Source organism: Erpetoichthys calabaricus, chromosome 10 (genome assembly GCF_900747795.2).
Source record: "Erpetoichthys calabaricus chromosome 10, fErpCal1.3, whole genome shotgun sequence".
NCBI lineage: Eukaryota > Metazoa > Chordata > Cladistia > Polypteriformes > Polypteridae > Erpetoichthys > Erpetoichthys calabaricus.
The window spans coordinates 42,518,286-42,539,557 of NC_041403.2; the positions used below are offsets into that span (position 1 = coordinate 42,518,286).

General features: G+C 37.1%; 1 protein-coding gene across 2 annotated transcripts in view; it reads left to right on the forward strand.

Annotated features, from left to right (window-relative positions):
- Positions 1-3,602: 3,602 nt before the first annotated feature.
- Positions 3,603-21,272, forward strand: part of abcd3a (ATP-binding cassette, sub-family D (ALD), member 3a) — a 55,832-nt gene continuing 38,162 nt past the window's right edge. The window contains exons 1-5 of one of the 2 annotated variants that reach the window (XM_051933278.1): positions 3,603-3,760; positions 7,687-7,726; positions 8,660-8,758; positions 18,114-18,202; positions 18,589-18,658. In XM_051933278.1, the coding sequence (XP_051789238.1) occupies positions 3,651-3,760; positions 7,687-7,726; positions 8,660-8,758; positions 18,114-18,202; positions 18,589-18,658 (408 nt within the window). In that variant the 5' untranslated portion in view covers positions 3,603-3,650. The remainder of the gene's footprint in view (positions 3,761-7,686; positions 7,727-8,659; positions 8,759-18,113; positions 18,203-18,588; positions 18,659-21,272) is intronic. The other variant, XM_028811110.2, reaches the window with a different exon arrangement.

Below are 21,272 nucleotides of genomic sequence, written 5' to 3' on the forward strand. Positions count from 1 at the left end.
ATGGGTGAGAAAGAAGATTTTTGGAGTGAGTTGAATGAAGTGATGAACAGTGTACCCAAGGGACAGAAAGGTGGTGATTGGAGTGGATTTCAATGGGCATGTTGGTGAAGGGAACAGAGGAGACAAGGAGGTGATGGGTAGGTATGGTGTCAAGGAGAGGAATGAAGAAGGTCAGAAGATAGTGGATTTTGCCAAAAGGATGGACATGGCTGTGGTGAATACGAATTTTAAGAAGAGGGAGGAACATAGAGTTACGTACAAGAGTGGAGGAAGATACACACAGCTAGATTACATCCTATGCAGAAGAGTTGATCTGAAAGAGATTGAAGACTGCAAAGTGGTGGCAGGGGAAAGTGTAGTTAAGCAGCATAGGATGGTGGTCTGTAGGATGACGTTGGAGATCAAGAAGAGGAAGGAGAGTGAGGGCAGAGCCAAGGATCAAATGGTGGAAGTTGAAAAAGGAAGACTGCAAGGTTGAGTTTAGGGAGGAGTTGAGACAGTCACTGGGTGGCAGTGAAGAGTTACCAGACAGCTGCGAAAACTACAGCAGATGTAGTGACAGCAAGAAGGGTGCTTAGCGTAACATCTGGAAAGAGGAAGGAAGAAAAGGAAACCTGGTGGTGGAATGAGGAAATACAGGAGAGTATACAGAGGAAGAGGATGTCAAAGAAGAAGTGGGATAGTCAGAGAGATGCAGAAAGTAGACAAGAGTACAAAGAGATAAGGCGCAAGGTGAAGAGAGAGATGGCGAAGGCTAAAGAAAAGGTGTATGATGAGTTGTATGAGAGGTTGGACACTAAGGAGGGAGAAAAGGACCTGTACCAATTGGCTAGACAGAGGGATAAAGATGGAAACATACTCACAAGCGAGGAGAATGTGTTGAGCAGATGGAAAGAGTACTTTGAGAGGCTGATGAATGAAGAGAACGAGAGAGAGAAGAGGTTGGATGAAGTGGAGATAGTGAATCAGGAAGTGCAATGGATTAGCAAGGAGGAAGTAAGGACAGCTATGAAGAGGATGAAAAATGGAAAGACTGTTGGTCCAGATGACATACCTATGGAAGCATGGAGGTGTTTAGGAGAGATTGCAGTGGAGTTTTTAACCAGGTTGTTTAATGGAGTCTTGGAAAGTGAGAGGATGACTGAGGAGTGGAGAAGAAGTATACTGGTGCCGATATTTAAGAAAAAGGGGGATGTGCAGGACTGCAGTAACTACAGGGGAATAAAATAGATGAGCCACAGCATGAAGTTATGGGAAAGAGTAGTTGAAACTAGGTTAAGAAGTGAGGTGATGATTAGTGAGCAGCAGTATGGTTTCATGCCAAGAAAGAGCACCACAGATGCAATGTTTGCTCTGAGGATGTTGATGGAGAAGTTTAGAGAAGGCCAGAAGGAGTTGCATTGCGTCTTTGTGGACCTGGAGAAAGCATATCACAGGGTGCCTCGAGAGGAGCTGTGGTATTGTATGAGGAAATCGGGAGTGGCAGAGAAGTACGTAAGAGTTGTACAGGACATGTACGAGGGAAATGTGACTGTGGTGAGGTCTGCAGTAGGAGTGACAGATGCATTCAAGGTGGTGGTGGGAATACATCAGGGATCAGCTCTGAGCCCTTTCTTATTTGCAATGGTGATGGACAAGATTGCAGACGTGATTAGACAGGAGTTGAGGAGACCCTGGAGAGGTGGAGATATGCTCTAGAGAGGAGAGGAATGAAGGTCAGTAGGAACAAGACATGAAATGACATGTGTGTACATGAGAGGGAGGTCAGTGGAATGGTGAGGATGCAGGGAATAGAGTTGCAAAGGTGGATGAGTTTAAATACTTGGGATCAACAGTACTGAATAATGGGGATTGTAGAAGAGAGATGAAAAAGAGAGTGCAGGTAGGGTGGAATGGGTGGAGAAGAGTGTCAGGAGTAATTTGTGACAGACGGGTACCAGCAAGACTGAAAGGGAATTTCTATAGTACGGTAGTGAGACCAGCTATGTTATATGGGTTGGAGACTGTGGCACTGACTAGAAAGCAGGAGACACAGCTGGAGGTAGCAAGGGTTAAAGATGCTAAGATTTGCACTGGGTGTGACGAGGATGGATAGGATTAGAAATGAGTACATTAGAGGGTCAGCCCAAATTGGATGGTTGGGAGACAAAGTCAGAGAGGCGAGATTGCGTTGGTTTGGACATGTGCAGAGGAGTGATGCTGGGTATATTGGGAGAAGGATGCTAAGGATAGATCTGCCAGCTCAGAGCGTTTCAGCAGATGCAGTGGCAGAGGCAGTTAGGACAAAAGTCAGAAGTGTGGACCGCAGCTGCAGATGTCTTAGCATTGTGATGAGCTGGGGAGACAAAGGAAGAAGACATGCTGGGCTCAGGTGGAGAAATGAGATAGAAAGAGAGAGAGAGAGTACAGAAAGTACCTGATGACTGTATGTTTTTTTTTTCAGTTTTATTGTTGAATTATTATTGGATTTTAATTTATGGACAGACGCTGTTTTTTATGGATTATTTAGTTATTTATTGAAATAACAGTTTGGACATTTTATTGTTTTCTGTAATAAAAAGCACTGAGCACTTTTCACCTTCCTTTTTTGTTGACTGTGTGTGTCCTCATTTGCACTAGGCACATCCTTAGTGACTGATCCAAGTTCAAGCTGTCAGGGACTGTGGAGCCAACCTGGACCATCACACACAGGCGTAGATATTTAAATGTTAAGGACTGTTTATGTGTTGAGGCATACTTATTTTCCATAAAATGAATCCCAACATTTCATTAACTTTTAAAGTCAATAAAATGGATGCAGAATGGTGAGCTCATAATACTGGAGCAAACTTCTTCAATATTATTCATTGAAATACCTGATGCATGATCCATACTGACATTTTCTGTCTCTTGTTCTAATTCAAAGTTTTGTGTTTCCTGTAATTATTGTTTTAAGTGGATATTATTTGTATCCAATGTTGTATATGCCCTGTTGTTCATTTTCAATTTCTATGAAGTGCTTTGAGCTTGAGAAAGATGCTATACAAATAAAATGTATTATTGTTATTGTAATTATTATCATTATTACTCGAGTTACAATAAAGAAAATCATGGAAGTGAAGAGACATAGATAATGAAAAAATTAAAAATGTACAGATCGCGGTGGTTAACGCTCGAATTCTGCACCCAGTTGTTATCTACATTTAATTTTATCGTTCCCTTCATATCTGTGCTGGTTTCTTCCTTATGTTTGCTTTCATCACACATCCAAGAAATGTGCCAGTTACGTTGACTGGGGACTCTCAGCTGGTTTCTGTGTATGGGTGTCAGTGAGTTTGGTGTAGAATAGATTGCTGTAATTTGCTTCTTTGTTGCTAACATTATATAAAATGTATTAAAATAACCGTCTAATTCTAATGTAAATGCTTTGAATAGATTATTTCTCTTTTGCCCAGTTTTGTTACGAATTTAACGATAAGTAACAGACGAAAAACAACTTACTAAGCAACGAACAGTATTCCACTCTGCAGGCGTAATGCCTCTCATGCGCATGCTCGGCTAGCAGAAAACAGTTAATGGGCGTGGAAAAACCTTTCCCATTGACCCCTCCTCTCACGCCATCTGAATTTTCCCAACATGCACTCATTCTCCTGCCTGCCGCTGACAGAAACATGGCGGGGGCCAGCAAGTTTTTGACAGCGAGAAATTCTTCCATAGCTACAGCCGTCCTCATCGCACTTTATTTTCTGAAGCGTCGCCGTAACGCTAGTTTTTCCAGAAGGTAATATTTTTACTAGTGGTGTGTCTTGTAACTACTGCCGAGACTTTAACATGTCTGGGAAGGGCTTTGGGATTCATTGTGCTTGACAGGACGGACAGGTGTTGCAAGAGGTCAGTGACTCCACATTTGAAAGCAGGTGGTTAAGATTCATGATGAAATTGAGGTGCGGGATGCGAGTGCTATTCGAAAGACAAAATGGAAAGAAAAAAAATATCAGGATCACTGAAAAGGCTGCAGACTAGACTCGGCCTCAGCATTGTGACAAAGGGGGTCTTTATGAACAGTGGAAAGCACTGGACTTAGTGAAGTCCCTTTTAATTGCAATGGAATGAATCGAGGCACTCGGCAGCTTTGTCTTATATGCAGAATTAAATTTAGCTTCTCTGTAATAAAATGATATTTTACAGTGTGAATTAGTGGACTAGTGAAGTTGAGCATTCATTTGTATTCAGAAAGTAACACCTAAAGACGTTCGAGAAATGATCAATCGATTACACATACTTCGCACGGTACGAGTGAGCTTGCATTGCGTTTGACTGAGGCCTCCCACTGCCATATGTCCAGTGTCGCAGGGATAGTCACCGATGTCCCAGTGAAACAGATTTGGAGAAAGGAGGAGCAGGTTATGGATGTATAGATTTAAATGACACCTGTGATTCGAACTGTATGTGAGAAAGCAGTTAGGGAGCCAAACATATTATTTCGTGTTAGTTCATTGACGGTTTGAGTGACCTTAAAGTTCACTAAAAATATCATATTTATATATTTTGTAGCCAGTATCTTCAGCATCTTAGACTGTAAGCTAGTAATATGTGGTGCAAGGAAGTCCTGACAGTATCCAGTTTTATTGTATACACCGTCTTTATTTTAAGTGGCAAAGACTAAAAGTGAAGGCTTTGAAAATTTTCATGTTGACCGTTTTCAGGTATCTATAATAGCATGAACACAAGTTGTGCGTGGAGATTTTATGGTGAATTAACTGATAAGTATAATTGATCAAAAAGAAATACTGTACCTCACCCTAGAGTAGCAAGATATTCAGTGATGAAAGGTGGACCATGTGCAATCATAATTAAACATTGCATAAGATGTATCTTGAATCGATGAAGTACATGGTGTACACTCCAGCCCAATAGCTGAAACATCAGCTTAATCAGTGCATGGAATGTTTATTTTTGAGTATTGGAAATGATGGTCCAATCAATATCATAAATTGAAACTGACATGATCAGTCACATTAAGTACTTTTATTGGTGAAAGCATATTTGAGCCCTTTAGACTGTAGTAACTTGTATTAAAGAACCGTTTCACATTTTGTGGGATTATTTGAGTCTCCTCAAATTTTTAACATATTTCATTTTACCATGTGGAGCTGTTCAGGATCAGAGCAAGTAGTCATAACCCCACAGTTGACCCAAATTTAAGACAGTTTTGATTCGCCAGTTGCATTTCACTAAAATACAGTAATATTTCCCAGTTTAAATTTAGAGTGGAAATAATACTTGGGCCAAGTCTGGAAAGAAAGGTACAGGTTCAAAGTAGTGTGTGGTGTGAAATACTACAAAGTGGACTTTTGATAGAGAAATAGTGCAGTGTGAATGGTGTGATGGTGACTGCTTGCTTTTCTACCAATATATCCAGTTCAGCTCCATTACGTTTAACTTTTCATTTTTAAACAAGCATTTCCAGCACTATTTTTGTCATGGCCCCAAGCTGCCCCGTATGACCATATTTTTGCAAATGTTTTTCAATGCATTTTTCTAGGTTTGTTATTTAAATCTATTATTTAAGGTCTAAGGTTTTGTAGTTAGTGATGCTTACACAGAAAAACATGATTTATGCCTTTTCTGATTCATCCAAAACAGACATAAATAAAACAGAGACTACAGGTTGAAAGTTATACAAACATCTGAAATATTTAAATTCTTTTGAAAGCAATACTTTCTAAACTAAGTACATCTAATGGTTTGATAGTAGGTTTTTATTGAGTGTTATAAAACACATAAAAAGAACTATACACCCATAGTATTTTTATTACATCCAGTATTTCTTATTAAAAGCCATATGTTACTGAGAAACTGTTCTGGAGTGGTTTGTGTGGGTCTTTAAAGCAACTGCTTTTCTTGATTTGCTGAAGATAAATTGTGCATATAATGGGTGTCAACAGCTGAGATGGTGTTTTGAACTTTGCCCTTTGACACATTCTTAGATATCATCCACATTAGCTCCAGTAATTTTTGCCTACATGTTTAGTAAAATGCAGGAACACTTTAAATTTTTGCTCTGGCAGACCACTGAACTGGATAGTTCTGCTGAAAATGATGGCAGATTTGATAACACTGTGATAAAAGGATAGCATGAGATCCCTGTCCACTTTAAAGAATCTGAGTTTATGATGGAGAAATACATCAGGATTGCTTTTAGAATAGGTATTTTTGGATTAAAATTCTAATTTATGTAGACTACTATCTAGGTGAGTTCTTAAGACTTTATATTTTCGCTTTCTAAAGTCAAAATTAAAGTCATAAATGTTTTTGTTTTTGACTTCAGGTAAACATAGTTATCATTTCACCAATTTACTGAACAGTCCAGTTGGTTGTAGTAATAGTTTTCGTCCACCCTAGATATCTGTCCTATTGCCGTGGTGTCCTCAGTATATTTCATAATGAAATAATGGTCATTTTTCTGTCTAAGGCCCCTTGAGCCCAGCTGCTTTTGAAAGAATGACCTTAGAAAAAGTATGGTTACTTTTAAGCTTTTTTGCTGTAGTCTTTTGAGGATTGCAATGAAACAATGAAAAAACAAGAATATTGTGTAAAAGAAGGTTTCCAGTATTAATAACAATTAAGTATTATTAAATGCAGCAGTTTTATTCCACCTTTTTAATCTACACAAAGCCAGGTAACTCAGCTAGTACATTTTAAGTGCATTTCCAATATATACTGTCTAAATAAATCATCAGATCCCTCCATTGTTTGTTATTTCGACAGTGGCAATGAAAGAGCAGTAACTTGTGTACTATTTCATGTTAGTTTGTCTCGTTTTCTGATCCTGTTTAATGTTTAGCTTTCAGGAAGATGGCCTCAGATATAATCTGTGAGCACTAGAGTACATTTTTAAGTTCAGGATAGACTCATTTACAGCATTACATTCAGGTCTTAAGAAAGCAAAGTAGATATTTACCTACCCATCCATCCTCCATTTGCTATTCTTGTTAAAGGTAGCGTTTCTATAGAATTGCTTCCTTCTAATGCACAAATCATTTTCAAGTGCAGAATTTGGTTGTCCTTGTAATATAATCTCTTAATTTTAGACGATAGCATAAATGGTGTTGTTGTTCATAAAGCCATACCTCTGTTTTGAATGCATAGTGATAAGATGGAATTCCAGTGTTCTTTTTATTTTCTTATTGGACTTTGCAAGGATTGAGTGAAGGTAAAATATGTGTTAAGCTGAAAAGGTCATACATTGATGTACTCCCAAATTGGATGTGCATACTGTATATGCTTATAGATGTATAGCTGTATAATTAGTATTCAAAGAATTGTGTTGTCTGACAGAAAAACCATTAAACTGTTTACTAATTACAAACATGTTCTTTAAAAAAATAATATACTTGATATTAAAAAAATAATGTTTTATGATATGAAGCCACTGACAATAACACCAAACATCCCAGAGCATCTAATTATTTTTAATATGGCGCTTGTACCACCTTAATTTATTGCCTATAAACTTTCCAAAATTAATTTGCTTGTGTTGTTGGGGAAAAATAAGATAGATAAGAAAATGTAATTATAATAAACTTTCATAACACCAAAATCTGGCAAACTACATTTTACTGAAAAGGCACATATTTTTAAACCAAATAATTCAATTTTGCATAGTACTTTAACACATTTTTTTGCTTATTTTGTTTCATTCAGCAAGAAAGGTGGATCAGACTCATCCATCTTAAATAATGATGTAAGTACTTGTTGCAGCAACTTTATAAAATTGTAATTTTACTTGTGCCATTGTTAGTCTTTTTATAATAGGTGTGTTTTCAATGATTAATAACAATTAAATGGAAACTGTATAATTTTGTGCAATTATCTGCTCCTAGAAACTCAAATTATATTGTATTTTTGCATTAATTTTATTCACATAGTGTTCACATACTTTCAGTTGAATGTTTTGGTTGCTGTATTTATTTATTTAAGTTTATGTTAGTTGTTACTACTGGCCTAGTTACATTTTGAGGTTGAATTGTTTGAATCATAAGATGCAATGAGTATCATCCAGCAAAGTAGGTATTCAACATTCTTCAGATAAAATGGACAATCCATTATTCTAATTTTAATTTAATGGCAAATTTTTATTTGTTTCATGTCACTATCTTAAGATAGGAGGAGACAACATTACTTTTTAACATGTTAAAGATATGTTGACACGGTTTTATAGTCAAATTGGAGGGTTTTTCACTGTGTGTCATATTTTGTTTCAGAAACCCATACGAAGGTAGTCTCCAGGTCGTGCAACCTATATTTTGTTGGATCTGAAACCTAATATTAGCTGTTTGTTTAGTTTGGTTTTAACTTTGGATCCCTTTAACCCTAATGTAATAAAAAAAGTATTTAAAGTTTAAGTACACTTTTCCTTATTCTTTTATGGCAATACTCATATTGCTGTGTTGTGTGTTTTTAATCTTCTGAGTAACACTGTAGTTTTTACTAGAAAGAACCCTTGCTTTATACCCCTGCTGTAAGTAGGAAAAATGTTGAAAGTAAAATTCACAAACTGTATCTATTAATTCATCAAATATGTGTAAGATGTATTTTGTCTATTTATCTTTTCTTTTGACAGAAAAAAAACACATCATTCATCTCATTGAGTCGTCTTTTTCAAATTTTTTTGCAGAAAGATGGCAAGAAAGAAAAGGCTGTTGTGGACAGAGTATTCTTCGCAAGAATCTGGAGAATCATGAAGATTATGGTTCCTTGTACATGCTGTAAAGAGGTATGAATATTATCTTTAACCCTTTGAACCCTGCCCTCCCCAGCAATTTTGAGCTATTTTGAAAACCAAATGTTTTGATTTATAAAAGTAAAGTTTTATTACATAATAATATAATGATAAGCCACAATGTTATAATAACAAATTGATACTATAGAAGAAGCTGTATCACTTTCAGTCATGTTTTCAAAAAGCGCTATAGAAATGCAAAGAATTATTATTATTATTATTTTCTATTGTCTATTTCAAGGATCTAATGCCAGAACTGCACTTTTGAGTAATATGCTTCAAAAAAGCTTTAGTGCCAGAAGCAATGCCAAGAATACTTCATATGATTTTCACCATCTTCCAATCAATTGCCCTGTGTCTCCCCTGTCCTGCGCGGTTTTTGGTTCTGGAGTCAAGCACCAGAACTCCTTCTGGCATGGTGCAACCCACTGCAGGTACAGTGGCAGGTGGGGAGTTTGACTGGGGTGGTACAGTTGTCACACTGTAACTCAGATGTTCTAAGGCGAGCTTAGCAAAGAAAGAAACCTACCATGGAGCAGAAGGGTAAACACTCTCTTTGCTTGCTTGTACTGCACTGCACACATTAAGGATCTAGGTTTAATATTGATTATCCAACATTATGACATATAATAATAAAACCTGCCTTTTAGATAGGCATGCACTACTGATCATCTTTTGATAGCAAATCCCAATGCCTATTACTTTAACAGAAAGCCAAATACAATTACTTATCTTAGATTTACAAAAGAAATATGAGAAGAATATTATATTCTTGTTAGATTAGTGTATAATACCTAGTTTTTTGCTTAACTCTTAATGAATTACTGTTACTAGTAATACCCTCTTGTTTTTTATCTTGTTGTCTGTTTTATTTGATACTTGCACCTTCTAATCATTCTTGTATGTATTAAAATTTGCTTTGTAAGTTGCCTTGAATAAAAGTATCTGCTAAATAAATAACAATAATAATTTATATTTCAGTTTCAGAGTAGCATCATGAGCAGCTAAATCATTGCCTGGCAAGTGTAGAAGTTTTGAAACAACAGATAGTACATTTTATTTCAGAGTAAATAAAACAGCTCATTTCACTGCAATTGTAAAGTAGGTGCTTGTAGAGAGAACCACTTGGTGTAAAATATATCTGTTTTTATTTGCCACAACTGTGAATTCATTACAGTTTCCTTAATATTAGCCTTAGATTTCAATATAATTTTTAATTTCCTGATTCTTTTTAACAAGTCCACTTTTCTAATTGCGAGATACTAAAATTAGTTACTATTCGCAGTTAACTAATTGGTCACATAATTGCAATTTCAAAGCATGTACAAGTCAAGTGTTTTATTTTAGAACTTCCACTATAGCTGGCAAAAATTGTGAATAACTAGTTTTTTTTCTATGTTAAAACTAGCTGGCTTTTACTACTTTATTAAGTTAAATTGTATAGCATTTTATATTAAAACTAGCGACTTGGCGCGCGCTACGCTGCGCGTTGGATGACCACAGTTGAAGGACTCCCTGTTTAAACGCGCCTGGCAGTCGTGAACTGGGTCCTTCATCGCACCGCATTTGATTTTTGCATGGGAAACAAAATTTCAAAACAAAACCCATGATTCATGAAGTGCGGGACGCAGACTAATCAGAATCGTATACATTGTGTAAATGGTTGTAAGGAAGAGGAGTGGAGACGCGTCGTTGCGGTAATGTCTGTGAGTGGTGAGTGTCAGTTTGTTGCGAGCGAGAACGGTGAGAGCGTTCACTCGGAGTTTCTTGGGAGACTGTACGTTTCTGTATATTACGGTTGTTTTGCAATCGTAAGGACCTGTCGTCGGGTGTCTCATTGGCACGCTTTTGCCTCTTTCTTTCGCGATCACGGCGTAATGTGTCCTCTCTCTCTGTAGGAGTTTGTCTATTACGGTTATTTTGCAATCGTAAGGACCTCTCGTCGGGTGTCTCATTGGCAGGCTTTTGCCTCATTCTTTCGCGATCACGGCGTAATCTGTCTTCTCTCTCTGTAGGGGTTTCAGTTGCCTTTTGTTGTGTGGCAGAGACGCATCGTTGAGCTAATCTGTGTGAATGCTGAGTGTCCGTTTCTTGCGAGCGACTGACACGCCTTTTTGCTTCGTGATCACGCTGTAATGTGTCCTCTCTTGCAGGAGCAGGTTCAGTTGCCTTTCGTTTTGGCATTGTTCGATAAGGTCTCCTCCATACAAGTGCACATGGGTAGCTGAAGACGGAAAGGCATAGTGGGCTGGAAGGGAGAAAACAGAAAATCGCGGCTTGAAACACCCATCCGACTCAGACGCGGGGCTCGAAATACTCAAGTGCACATGTAGCAAAGTGTAAATGTTATTTATAATTTTTTTTTTTTTTTGTTGTTGTTATGAACTTCCCCAAAAGAGTTGATCCCTGTAAATAGTTAATAGTATATCAACAATATAATCTGTTGTAGTACGGGCGTTAATTAGCGTCACACCTCATAACCTGCATACACCACGTTTTTGGCTCTAACGGCAGAAGCGCGGTGGATGCTGTAAGGGTAGGTTGTGGTTTCTGTTTCTTTCGTGATTTTTTTATTTCATTTACTTTGTGTTAATAATTTATAATCGATTTCATTTATTATTTAATAGGCAGAGGGGAGAAGACGTTAATGTGACGCTCTGTCTGTTTTCTTTACTTTTGTTTTGAAAAGATTTTCGGGAACAGGAAAAATAAAAGCAAAGGGGAAAGAACGGAAGGGGGTAAGCAGGAATTCTGAGAGGGGAAGGACTGGGGCTTTTCTACGGGGCGGCTATACAGCCAAAAGGAACCTAGACACGGACACCGCGCTGGGCTTTTATTATATAGATGTGTGATTCTCAAAATTCTGAGCTGGAATACAATTAAATCTCTTAACAGAAGATATTTGAATGAAAAGTAACAGTTTAATTGTAAATTTCTTATTTTTTTCCTTTATTTAGAGAAACTCTCTGGCTCCCTGTGATCATGTACATTAGAACTATTCCATATTGATCTCTTTAACATTCTTTTTAGAAATTGTGCAACACACTTTACAGAGACTAGGTCTCATTATACAATGTATTCCAAGTGAATAAGCTTTTTGATACTCTTCTTTAAGGCAACGGAATGCAGAAGAGGAGGAAATAAACTTGTATTGCTTAGCTACAGTATATGAGCTAAGATAATAAAGTGTGCCAATAAAATCACCAAAAAGTGATAGATGGGGGGACGGGGAGGGGTGTAGGTGTGCCGCAAAGCATTGTGCACCTAGAGGAAACGACACATGATCAACGATCGGGGGTTTAACCTATGAAGCACAGAGCGCTGGTAAACTATAAAACACAGTTGATGAGCTTTGTCCCCTGTGAAGTGACACAGTAACACATGTGTGACAATTCAAAAGTGCTACACAGGACTGGTAAAATTGCAAATGACTTGTGTGTTTATGGAATATCACGCTTTACTGTTAACAAAAGCAGCTTCATTCTCGCTAGGCATCTTTATTGCAATATGTGTTCAGCAAATTTCTCTGATTATGTTTGGAAAACCTGACACTGTGTCAAATACAGTCATATGAAAAAGTTTGGGAACCCCTCTCAGCCTACATAATAATTTACTCTACTTTCAACAAAAAAGATAACAGTGGTATGTATGTCTTTCATTTCCTAGGAACATCTGAGTACTGGGATGTTTTCCGAAAAAGATTTTTAGTTAAGCAGTATTTAGTTGTATGAAATTAAATCAAATGTGAAAAACTGGCTGTGCAAAAATTTGGGTACCCTTGTAATTTTGCTGATTTGAATGCATGTAACTGCTCAATACTTACTTACTTGCAACGGCAAATTGGTTGGATTAGCTCGTTAAGCATTGAACTTCATAGACAGGTGTGTCCAATCATGAGAAAAGGTATTTAAGGTGGTCAATTGCAAGTTGTGCTTCCCTTTGACTCTCCTCTGAAGAGTGACAGCATGGGATCCTCAAAGCAACTCTCAAAAGATCTGAAAACAAAGATTGTTGAGTATCATGGTTTAGGGGAAGGCTACAAAAAGCTATCTCAGAGGTTTAAACTGTCAGTTTCAACTCTAAGGAATGTAATGAGGAAATGGAAGGCCACAGGCACAGTTGCTGTTAAACCCAGGTCTGGCAGGCCAAGAAAAATACAGGAGCGGCATATGCGCAGGATTGTGAGAATGGTTACAGACAACCCACAGATCACCTCCAAAGACATGCAAGAACATCTTGCTGCAGATGGTGTATCTGTACATTGTTCTACAGTTCAGCGCAATTTGCACAAAGAACATCTGTATGACAGGGTGATGAGAAAGAAGCCCTTTCTGCACTCACGCCACAAACAGAGTCACTTGTTGTATGCAAATGCTCATTTAGACAAGATTCATTTTGGAACAAAGTGCTTTGGACTGATGAGACAAAAATTGAGTTATTTGGTCATAACAAAAAGTGCTTTGCATGGCAGGAGAAGAACACCACATTCCATGAAAAACACCTGCTACCTACTGTCAAATTTGGTGGAGGTTCCATGATGCTATGGGGCTATATGGCTAGTTCAGGGACTGGGGCCCTTGTTAAAGTCGAGGGTTGGATGAATTCAACCCAATATCAACAAATTCTTTAGGATAATGTTCAAGCATTAGTCACAAAGTTGACGTTACACAGGGGTTGGATATTCCAACGAAACAATGACCCAAAACACAGTTCAGAATCTACAAAGGCATTCATGCAGAGGGAGAAGTAGAATGTTCTGGAATGGCCATCACAGTCCCCTGACTTGAATATCATCGAAAATCTATGGGATGATTTGAAGCAGGCTGTCCATGCTCGGCAGCCATCAAATTGAACTGAACTGGAGAGATTTTGTATGGAAGAATGGTCAAAAATACCTCCTTCCAGAATCCAGACACTCATCAAAGGCTATAGGAGGCATCTAGAGGCTGTTATATTTGCAAAAGGAGGCTCAACTAAGTATCGATGTAATATCTCTGTTGGGGTGCCCAAATTCATGCACCTGTCTAATTTTGTTATGATGCATATTGCATATTTTCTGTTAATCCAATAAATGTAATGTCACTGCTGAAATACTACTGTTTCCATAAGGCATGTCATACAGTATATTAAAAGGAAATTGCTACTTTGAAAGCTCAGTCAATGAGAAACAAAAATCCAAAGAATTAAGAGGGGTTCCCAAACTTTTTCATATGAATGTAATATGAAATGAAGTAGGTGAACATTTTCCTAATAAGAAAATCGAGAACAGAATTTGGTTGATGTCAAATAAAACCCAGTTATGGTATTGAGATTATATGAAACATGGAGGACTAGAGAAATGCTACTATTCCATCAAGTAAATATTCAGATTTAGGTATGTGCTCCGTTTAAAAAGTAGTGATTTGCCTTAATATCTTCTTTTTGTAGACATGAATTGCTTTTAGTTCTTTAGCAATGGCTATTTAAGTTCAGAAGTTAACTGCAGTTCAATGTCCTTTTCTTGCTTTGCCAAGTTGTGAGGTACCTTTGTACTTTTTGTGACAAACTCCCCTCCCAGATAACCCTTGTCCTTCAGTGACATTGTGTTTTTAACAACCTTGCTTTTTCAGTTGATTTTAACATTTGAAATCTGGTACATTAGCATTTGTAGAGCGAGATACATTATCTGGAGTACTAAAAATGTGTATTATTTACTGCTGCAGCTGTAACCTATCAAACTAGACTTACTTTTGTGTATTTTAAACACAGTTCTGTTGTACCACCCATATGCTTGTGAATGGTGGCAGTTAGAATTAATTCAGGTTTTAGGTGTGCATCAAATTAACATTGTTTTGTCTATCAGATACCCTTGGTGTCACAATCACTCCTAGCCCACTGACAGCTGTGTTCGGTGTACTTTCAGATGGGCTTAAAGTGGAGAAGGACAAACAAATCGTAATTGCTTTTACATCACTACTAGCATGTAGACTTACCTTGCTCTTATGGAAGAATCCCAACCTACTACCTTTAAATCAGTGGGACACTGATGTCCTATATTATCTGAAATTAGAAAAAAATCAAATTCTCAGTCAGATAATCTATTCAAAACCTTTTTAAAATATGACAGGATCTAATCTATAACATTTTTAGAATATGATGCTATATCAGGGAAAATGATACTCTTCCTTCCTTGTTGCTTTGAGAAGTCAAGCAAAATTACACCTTTTATTGGCTAACTAAAAAGATTACAATATATAAACCTTTGAGGCAACCCAGGCCCATTAATTTCTCAGCTTTTCTATCTAAATCAGGGTAATGGAAAACTGGTGTGTATTATGGCAGTGCTGGATGCAAAGCAACAGCCTACTTTGGAGGTATCTCGGCACATCTGCTCTATCCACATGTGTATACTTATATTCAGAGGGACAATTCAGAGTTAAATTAACCTACAAGTTTTGGCAATGTGAAAGAAATACTGTATGAAAACACTTTAAGGAAAATACATAATATGGGCAGAACAAGGAATTGCCACATAATCCCAGCTGTAGTGGTGCCAAGAAAACACTGAAACATGCTTTAAAATAAATGGATATCCCAATACCTGTGACTACTGTTCAACAGTGATGAAATGAGCCATTTTCATGTGTTCATTCTAAAATTAAATTCATTAGTCACCTTTTCAAACCTTATTCACTGATCATCAGGCCTTTGTGTAACACATCAACATCAATTTCAAACTTGAGATAGATGTCCACTCCAGTGACATGTTATCAAATGCAGTGATCACAGCACAGAATCACAGAAAAATACAATTGTGGGGCTGCTTTGTATTTGGAGCTATCTGTATGGCGATTGTTGAATTTTAGGCCTAACAGAGTGTCCCAGCAATACAACAACCAAAATGGGATGAAAGCACGTACACCTCGTTAATAATTTAAGAAGGATTTTAAGTTTTTGATATATGTTAATTACTGCAATTTAAGCAGCAGTAGAAAAAGTGTGGCCATTTATGTAAGATGCATTTAAAGAACCATAGCATATACTATATTTACAGAAATCCTTATATTATTTCGCTTGTGTCCGTCCGTGCTCAATATAAACAAAGGTTTCCACAACTACTATATCCCTCCACAACAATAGCGAAGAATCCATGTTTCTGGCAGAGTTTTGGTCTTAGGCTTATCTTCATGTCTTCAAATTCTTCAATGTGACCAATTATCGACTGTGGTATTTGACTGTTTATTCGGTGTATACTTTGTTACTGACTGAAACTGCATTATGACACTACCATTTTATACCTCCTCTTTCCTTCACTTCAAGGTAAGCTTCCAGATAAAATGGCACATACAGCCTAGCTGCGACCAACAGGAATGGTCTCGCAGGCCTACATACTCACACCAGCGCACAGAAGCAGAAACATCTACATTATGCCAGACCAACCAGCACAGGCAAGATGCCTTAGAACAACAAAGACAACGTATGACAAATCACAGAGCAACATTATCCAAAGATCAGCGGCAGCAAGTCTTGCACCTAGACTACTAATGAAAAATGAATTACACACACAACCTTTCTGAAGAGTAGTGGTAAACTGCCAGACAACAAGAAACATTACAATGGAAAAAATACAGGGATTCCATAACACTGACAACTCAAAACAAGATATTCCTTTTATATTATAGTGTAGGCAATTCCACATTCGTTTAGCATATTGTATGACTATCACCAAGTCACTGTGACAACGTTTATGCAACAAATTGCTTTTTCCGACAATTATTATAGACATTGGTCTATATTCTAATATTGAGTCCTCTCACAAGTCACTACTTATTAAAATAATCTCCTTTCTTACTATAACGTATGATGTTCTTCTCTCCCTCAACATCATTTCATTAATGCTTTTATTCTTGTGATATTTGTGAAAACATGATGTGCTAGTTCAGAAATAATTTGATTGATCCTCATTTGAGAAGTTTGATTTCACAAAGGGATTTTTAAATTGATGTCTTATATTAAAAAGTAGGGATTGATTTGAAAATTTAAAGAATCAGTACTATGTGACATTTAAAAGTTGAGTAAATTTGTCTTTTTTATTAAATTTTAACTTTTCAGTTAAGTATTACTAACTAGTGAATACTTTCTGCATGCACTGATACACACAGAAATCTCCCAACATAAAATTCTCAAAATCTGAATAAGTGCCATGTTTTATATTTCACATAAAGAGAGTTATTAAAGCAGCTTTGAAGTTTTTTTTGTATAAATGAGATTTTTTAATGAGTATCCTGAATAACCTTGATGCTTGCAAATTTATTCTAGTAATGATGTTTGAATTTTGATTTTATTAATTCCTATTTAAGCAATAGCTCATTTTAAGTTGTAATAAATAAATTTAGCACATGGGGATAAATCCACCTGCATCAAAAGGAAATTTAAGCTCCGTTTTTTACATTCTGCCATCTTTCAGGAATTTGTTATCTATATTACTAAATGAAGTTTGTATATATGCACGGATGCCAGATGCACCGAAAGCGCATGCGCACTGCGCCTCAGCACCCCAGAGTCAAACTCAGCAACTTCCCAGAGTCTGTAGGTGGCGCCCAAACAACACAACACAACCTGTAAACTAAACTTGAGGTAAAGTGTGCACCCCAGGTTGTGCATTCGTTTAGTAATGTAGCCCTCCAAGCCCGGATCCACCGCCATGGTCACTTCAGCAGGCGAATCCGCCACCGTAAGCAAACGACTTCTAGCTAACGACACAGCCATAGAAAAACAAAAATGAGACCGCATGGAATAAAACAATAAACGCATGCACCTACAACGCGCTTCTGAAACACCAGAACCAGATGAGTCACAGCTCCAAAAAGAAACCGCTTTAGTACAAATATATTTATTTAGTTAAATGAAAACTTTCCCAGGACGCACCCACCCTCCATGATTTTTCTTCCCTCCAAATATCAGAGGGAACAGAAAGTGATTGCCATTCTTGGATTTGCAATTCTTTCGAGAATCGTGAGTTTGCTGGTTGTATACTAAAACAATCAAACCAGACTCACTGGGAACTTTCAGTTTGAAAACTTTGATGTTAATTTGTAATTGAAGGTTCTTTGTTTGCAAATATAAATTCAAAACTTAGTGAAAATGAAAACATTCAAAACAAGTAATGTTATTTCAAGTATTACAAGATGCTTCATTTATACAGTAAGTGATTTTTTTTTTAAGCAGTGACAGTAACCATTTTTGCTCTGCTAAATGTTTTAAACCTCTTCTATAGGGTTGTGGTAGCAACTTTCTTTGTTGTGTAGATATTAGATATTACTGTATTTACTTATATGCGCTTACTTATTTTTTTGTTATTGCTTATCAGACAGGTTACCTGCTGCTTATTGCAGCTATGCTTGTTGCACGAACATATTGTGATGTTTGGATGATACAGAATGGGACCATGATTGAAAGGTACATTTTCTTTTACTATAGCATCTTTTCTACTTATCGGTGCAAATATTGTGGTGTACTAGATGATGATGTGTATGTATGTATATATAAATATATATAAATAAATTTGTGTTTCATATTTTTGTAATTTTGTTCTGTTTTTTCAGAAATTTATAATATACTGTAGGAAAGATGTTGGAATTAATCATTAATGATACTTGTAAAATGTGTTTTAATGGAAGCTGATAATTGATTGTCTGTACATTGTCTGTGTATTGACATATACTATATATAATCCTGCAGGTGTGTTGTCAATAAATGATGATAAATTATATTTTTATTTAATTGAGAATAATGTTGATGTCCTGTACTTAAGTATCTTTCATATTCTCTTTAATTTTCTGCAGTGGTATCATTAGCAGAGATATCCTTCTATTTGGGAAGCATTTTTATTGGTTTTGTGCTGCTTTGCCAGTGGTAATTTTATTATTTTTGCAGTTGTAACGTTTGAATTAAATTATTAACATCACATTTTTTTTTTTTTTTTTTTGCATCTTGGGAGTGGAGTTGAAGTCTTTACTCTTTAAATGCATCTGCTCGTTTTTACAGTATTGTTTATGGTTTAGACAAATGTTTAAATATCAATATTGGAAATATATTTTCTATATTTTTATATTTAAAATAGGAAAGAATAACTGATTGATTTGGTGACATCTGCCTAAAATACTGTTTTGTATTACATACTGTATATACAGTGTTTGTGTATATGTGTATACATACTATAGGGCTGCCACAATTAATCAATGCACCTGACTGAAAATTTTAATCAATTTATATTTTCTTAATTGAATAGTTGTCCCTGCCCCTCCCCCTCCCCCACATGCACCCACATGCTACAACTCCCTGTGCTGTTTTTGAGTAAGCTAACAATGGCGACAGCTGCACCACTTTCACTGCAAGAAATTTCCTAAAATGTCAGGCAAAATTCTCCTCAGTGTGGGAGTAACGCACCTGAAAAAGTGAAAATAGTTGTTCATTGTGTAAAAAACATGATATTCTACAGCAGTACTAGCTCAATACATACACCTGCAGAGGAAGCATGCTGAAGTATATCAATAAGCAAGCCAACAGTGCTGTAAGTAACCCAATTGCCCTTGCTGGCTGTTTGACAATAGTTCTTTTAGTATTGTGAAGCTGATTAATAGGGATGAAGGTTTGAGCCATATCATTTTGGCAGTCACACCAGGTAAATTGACTGCTAAATGCACTTGTCATTTGTCACAATTGTTACTTGCAAATGCACTGAATTCAAATAAGGTTTCGGTATATATTCTAGCTAAATATGATAGACTAGTCTGTTAAATGCACTTGCTAGTTTTATTTTGGTCAGTGTTGCATTTTCACCCTTTGTCATATATTTAAAACTGCTAACTAGTAACTGTTTAACTGTCACCTCGTAGATTTGAAGAAAAGCTAATTGTCAGTGGCTTTCAAAATTGAGCAACAATTAAATCTCCATATACATAAAATCCAATGTCTGTCTCTGTGTATGTCTGTCCGCTTTTCATGAGAGAACTATTTAATGGATTTAGATTGTTTTTTTTTCTATAATTTTCTTGAACATTCCAGTTGATTTTGTGGCTTCTCTCATTGCGATAAGTATCATAGTTAGCTTGCAGGAGTGATTTTATTTGCGCTTATCCGAGACAGAGGCTGCGGGCCGAGTGGAGGGGAAAGCATGATGTCAGGAGTGGGGAGCCAGGCGGGGCCCTCCTCACTCACTCACGTGCCAGTCTCAGTTTGAGCCGGTCTTCATCTTGCCACGTTTTGGAGCGTAGCTTGCCTCTGCTTAGCTAGCGAAACCTGTTTGTTTTATGATTTTTAAAGTCTGTCCTGTTTCTCTACTATTCGGGCAGAGCTGCAGGGGACAGCTAGTCACATATAAACGTACAGTTAGGTCCATAAATATTTGGACAGAGACAACTTTTTTCTAATTTTGGTTCTGTACATTACCACAATGAATTTTAAATGGAACAACTCAGATGCAGTTGAAGTGCAGACTTTCAGCTTTAATTCAGTGGGGTGAACAAAACGATTGCATAAACATGTGAGGCAACTAAAGCATTTTTTTAACACAATCCCTTCATTTCAGGGACTCAAAAGTAATTGGACAAATTAAATAACTGGAAATAAAATGTTAATTTCTAATACTTGGTTGAAAACCCTTTGCTGGCAATGACAGCCTGAAGTCTTGAATTCAAGGACACCACCAGATGCTGGGTTTCCTCCTTTTTAATGCTCTGCCAGGCCTTTACTGCAGCGGCTTTCAGTTGCTGTTTGTTTGTGGGCCTTTCTGTCTGAAGTTTAGTCTTCAACAAGTGAAATGCATGCTTAATTGGGTTAAGATCAGGTGACTGACTTGGCCATTCAAGAATTTTCCACTTCTTTGCTTTAATAAACTCCTGGGTTGCTTTGGCTGAATGTTTTGGGTCATTGTCCATCTGTATCATGAAACACCGCCCAATAAATTTGACTTCATTTAGCTGGATTTGAGCAGACAGTATGTCTCTGAACACCTCAGAATTCATTCGGCTGCTTCTGTCCTGTGTCACATCATCAATAAACACTAGTGTCCCAGTGCCACTGGCAGCCATGCATGCCCAAGCCATCACACTGCCTCCACCGTGTTTTACAGGTGATGTGGTATGCTTTGGATAATGAGCTGTTCCACGCCTTCTCCATACTTTTTTCTTGCCATCATTCTGGTAGAGGTTGATCTTGGCTTCATCTGTCCAAATAATGTTTTTCTAGAACTGTGCTGGCTTTTTTAGACGTTCTTTAGCAAAGTCCAATCTAGCCTTTCTATTCTTGAGGCTTATGAGTGGCTTGCACCTTGCCGTCCACCCTCTGTATTTACTTTCATGCAGTCTTCTCTTTATGGTAGACTTGGATATTGATACACCTACCCCCTGGAGAGTGTTATTCACTTGGTTGGCTGTTGTGAAGGGGTTTCTCTTCACCATGAAAATGATTCTATAATCATTCACCACTGTTGTCTTCCGTGGACGTCCAGGTCTTTTTGCATTGCCGA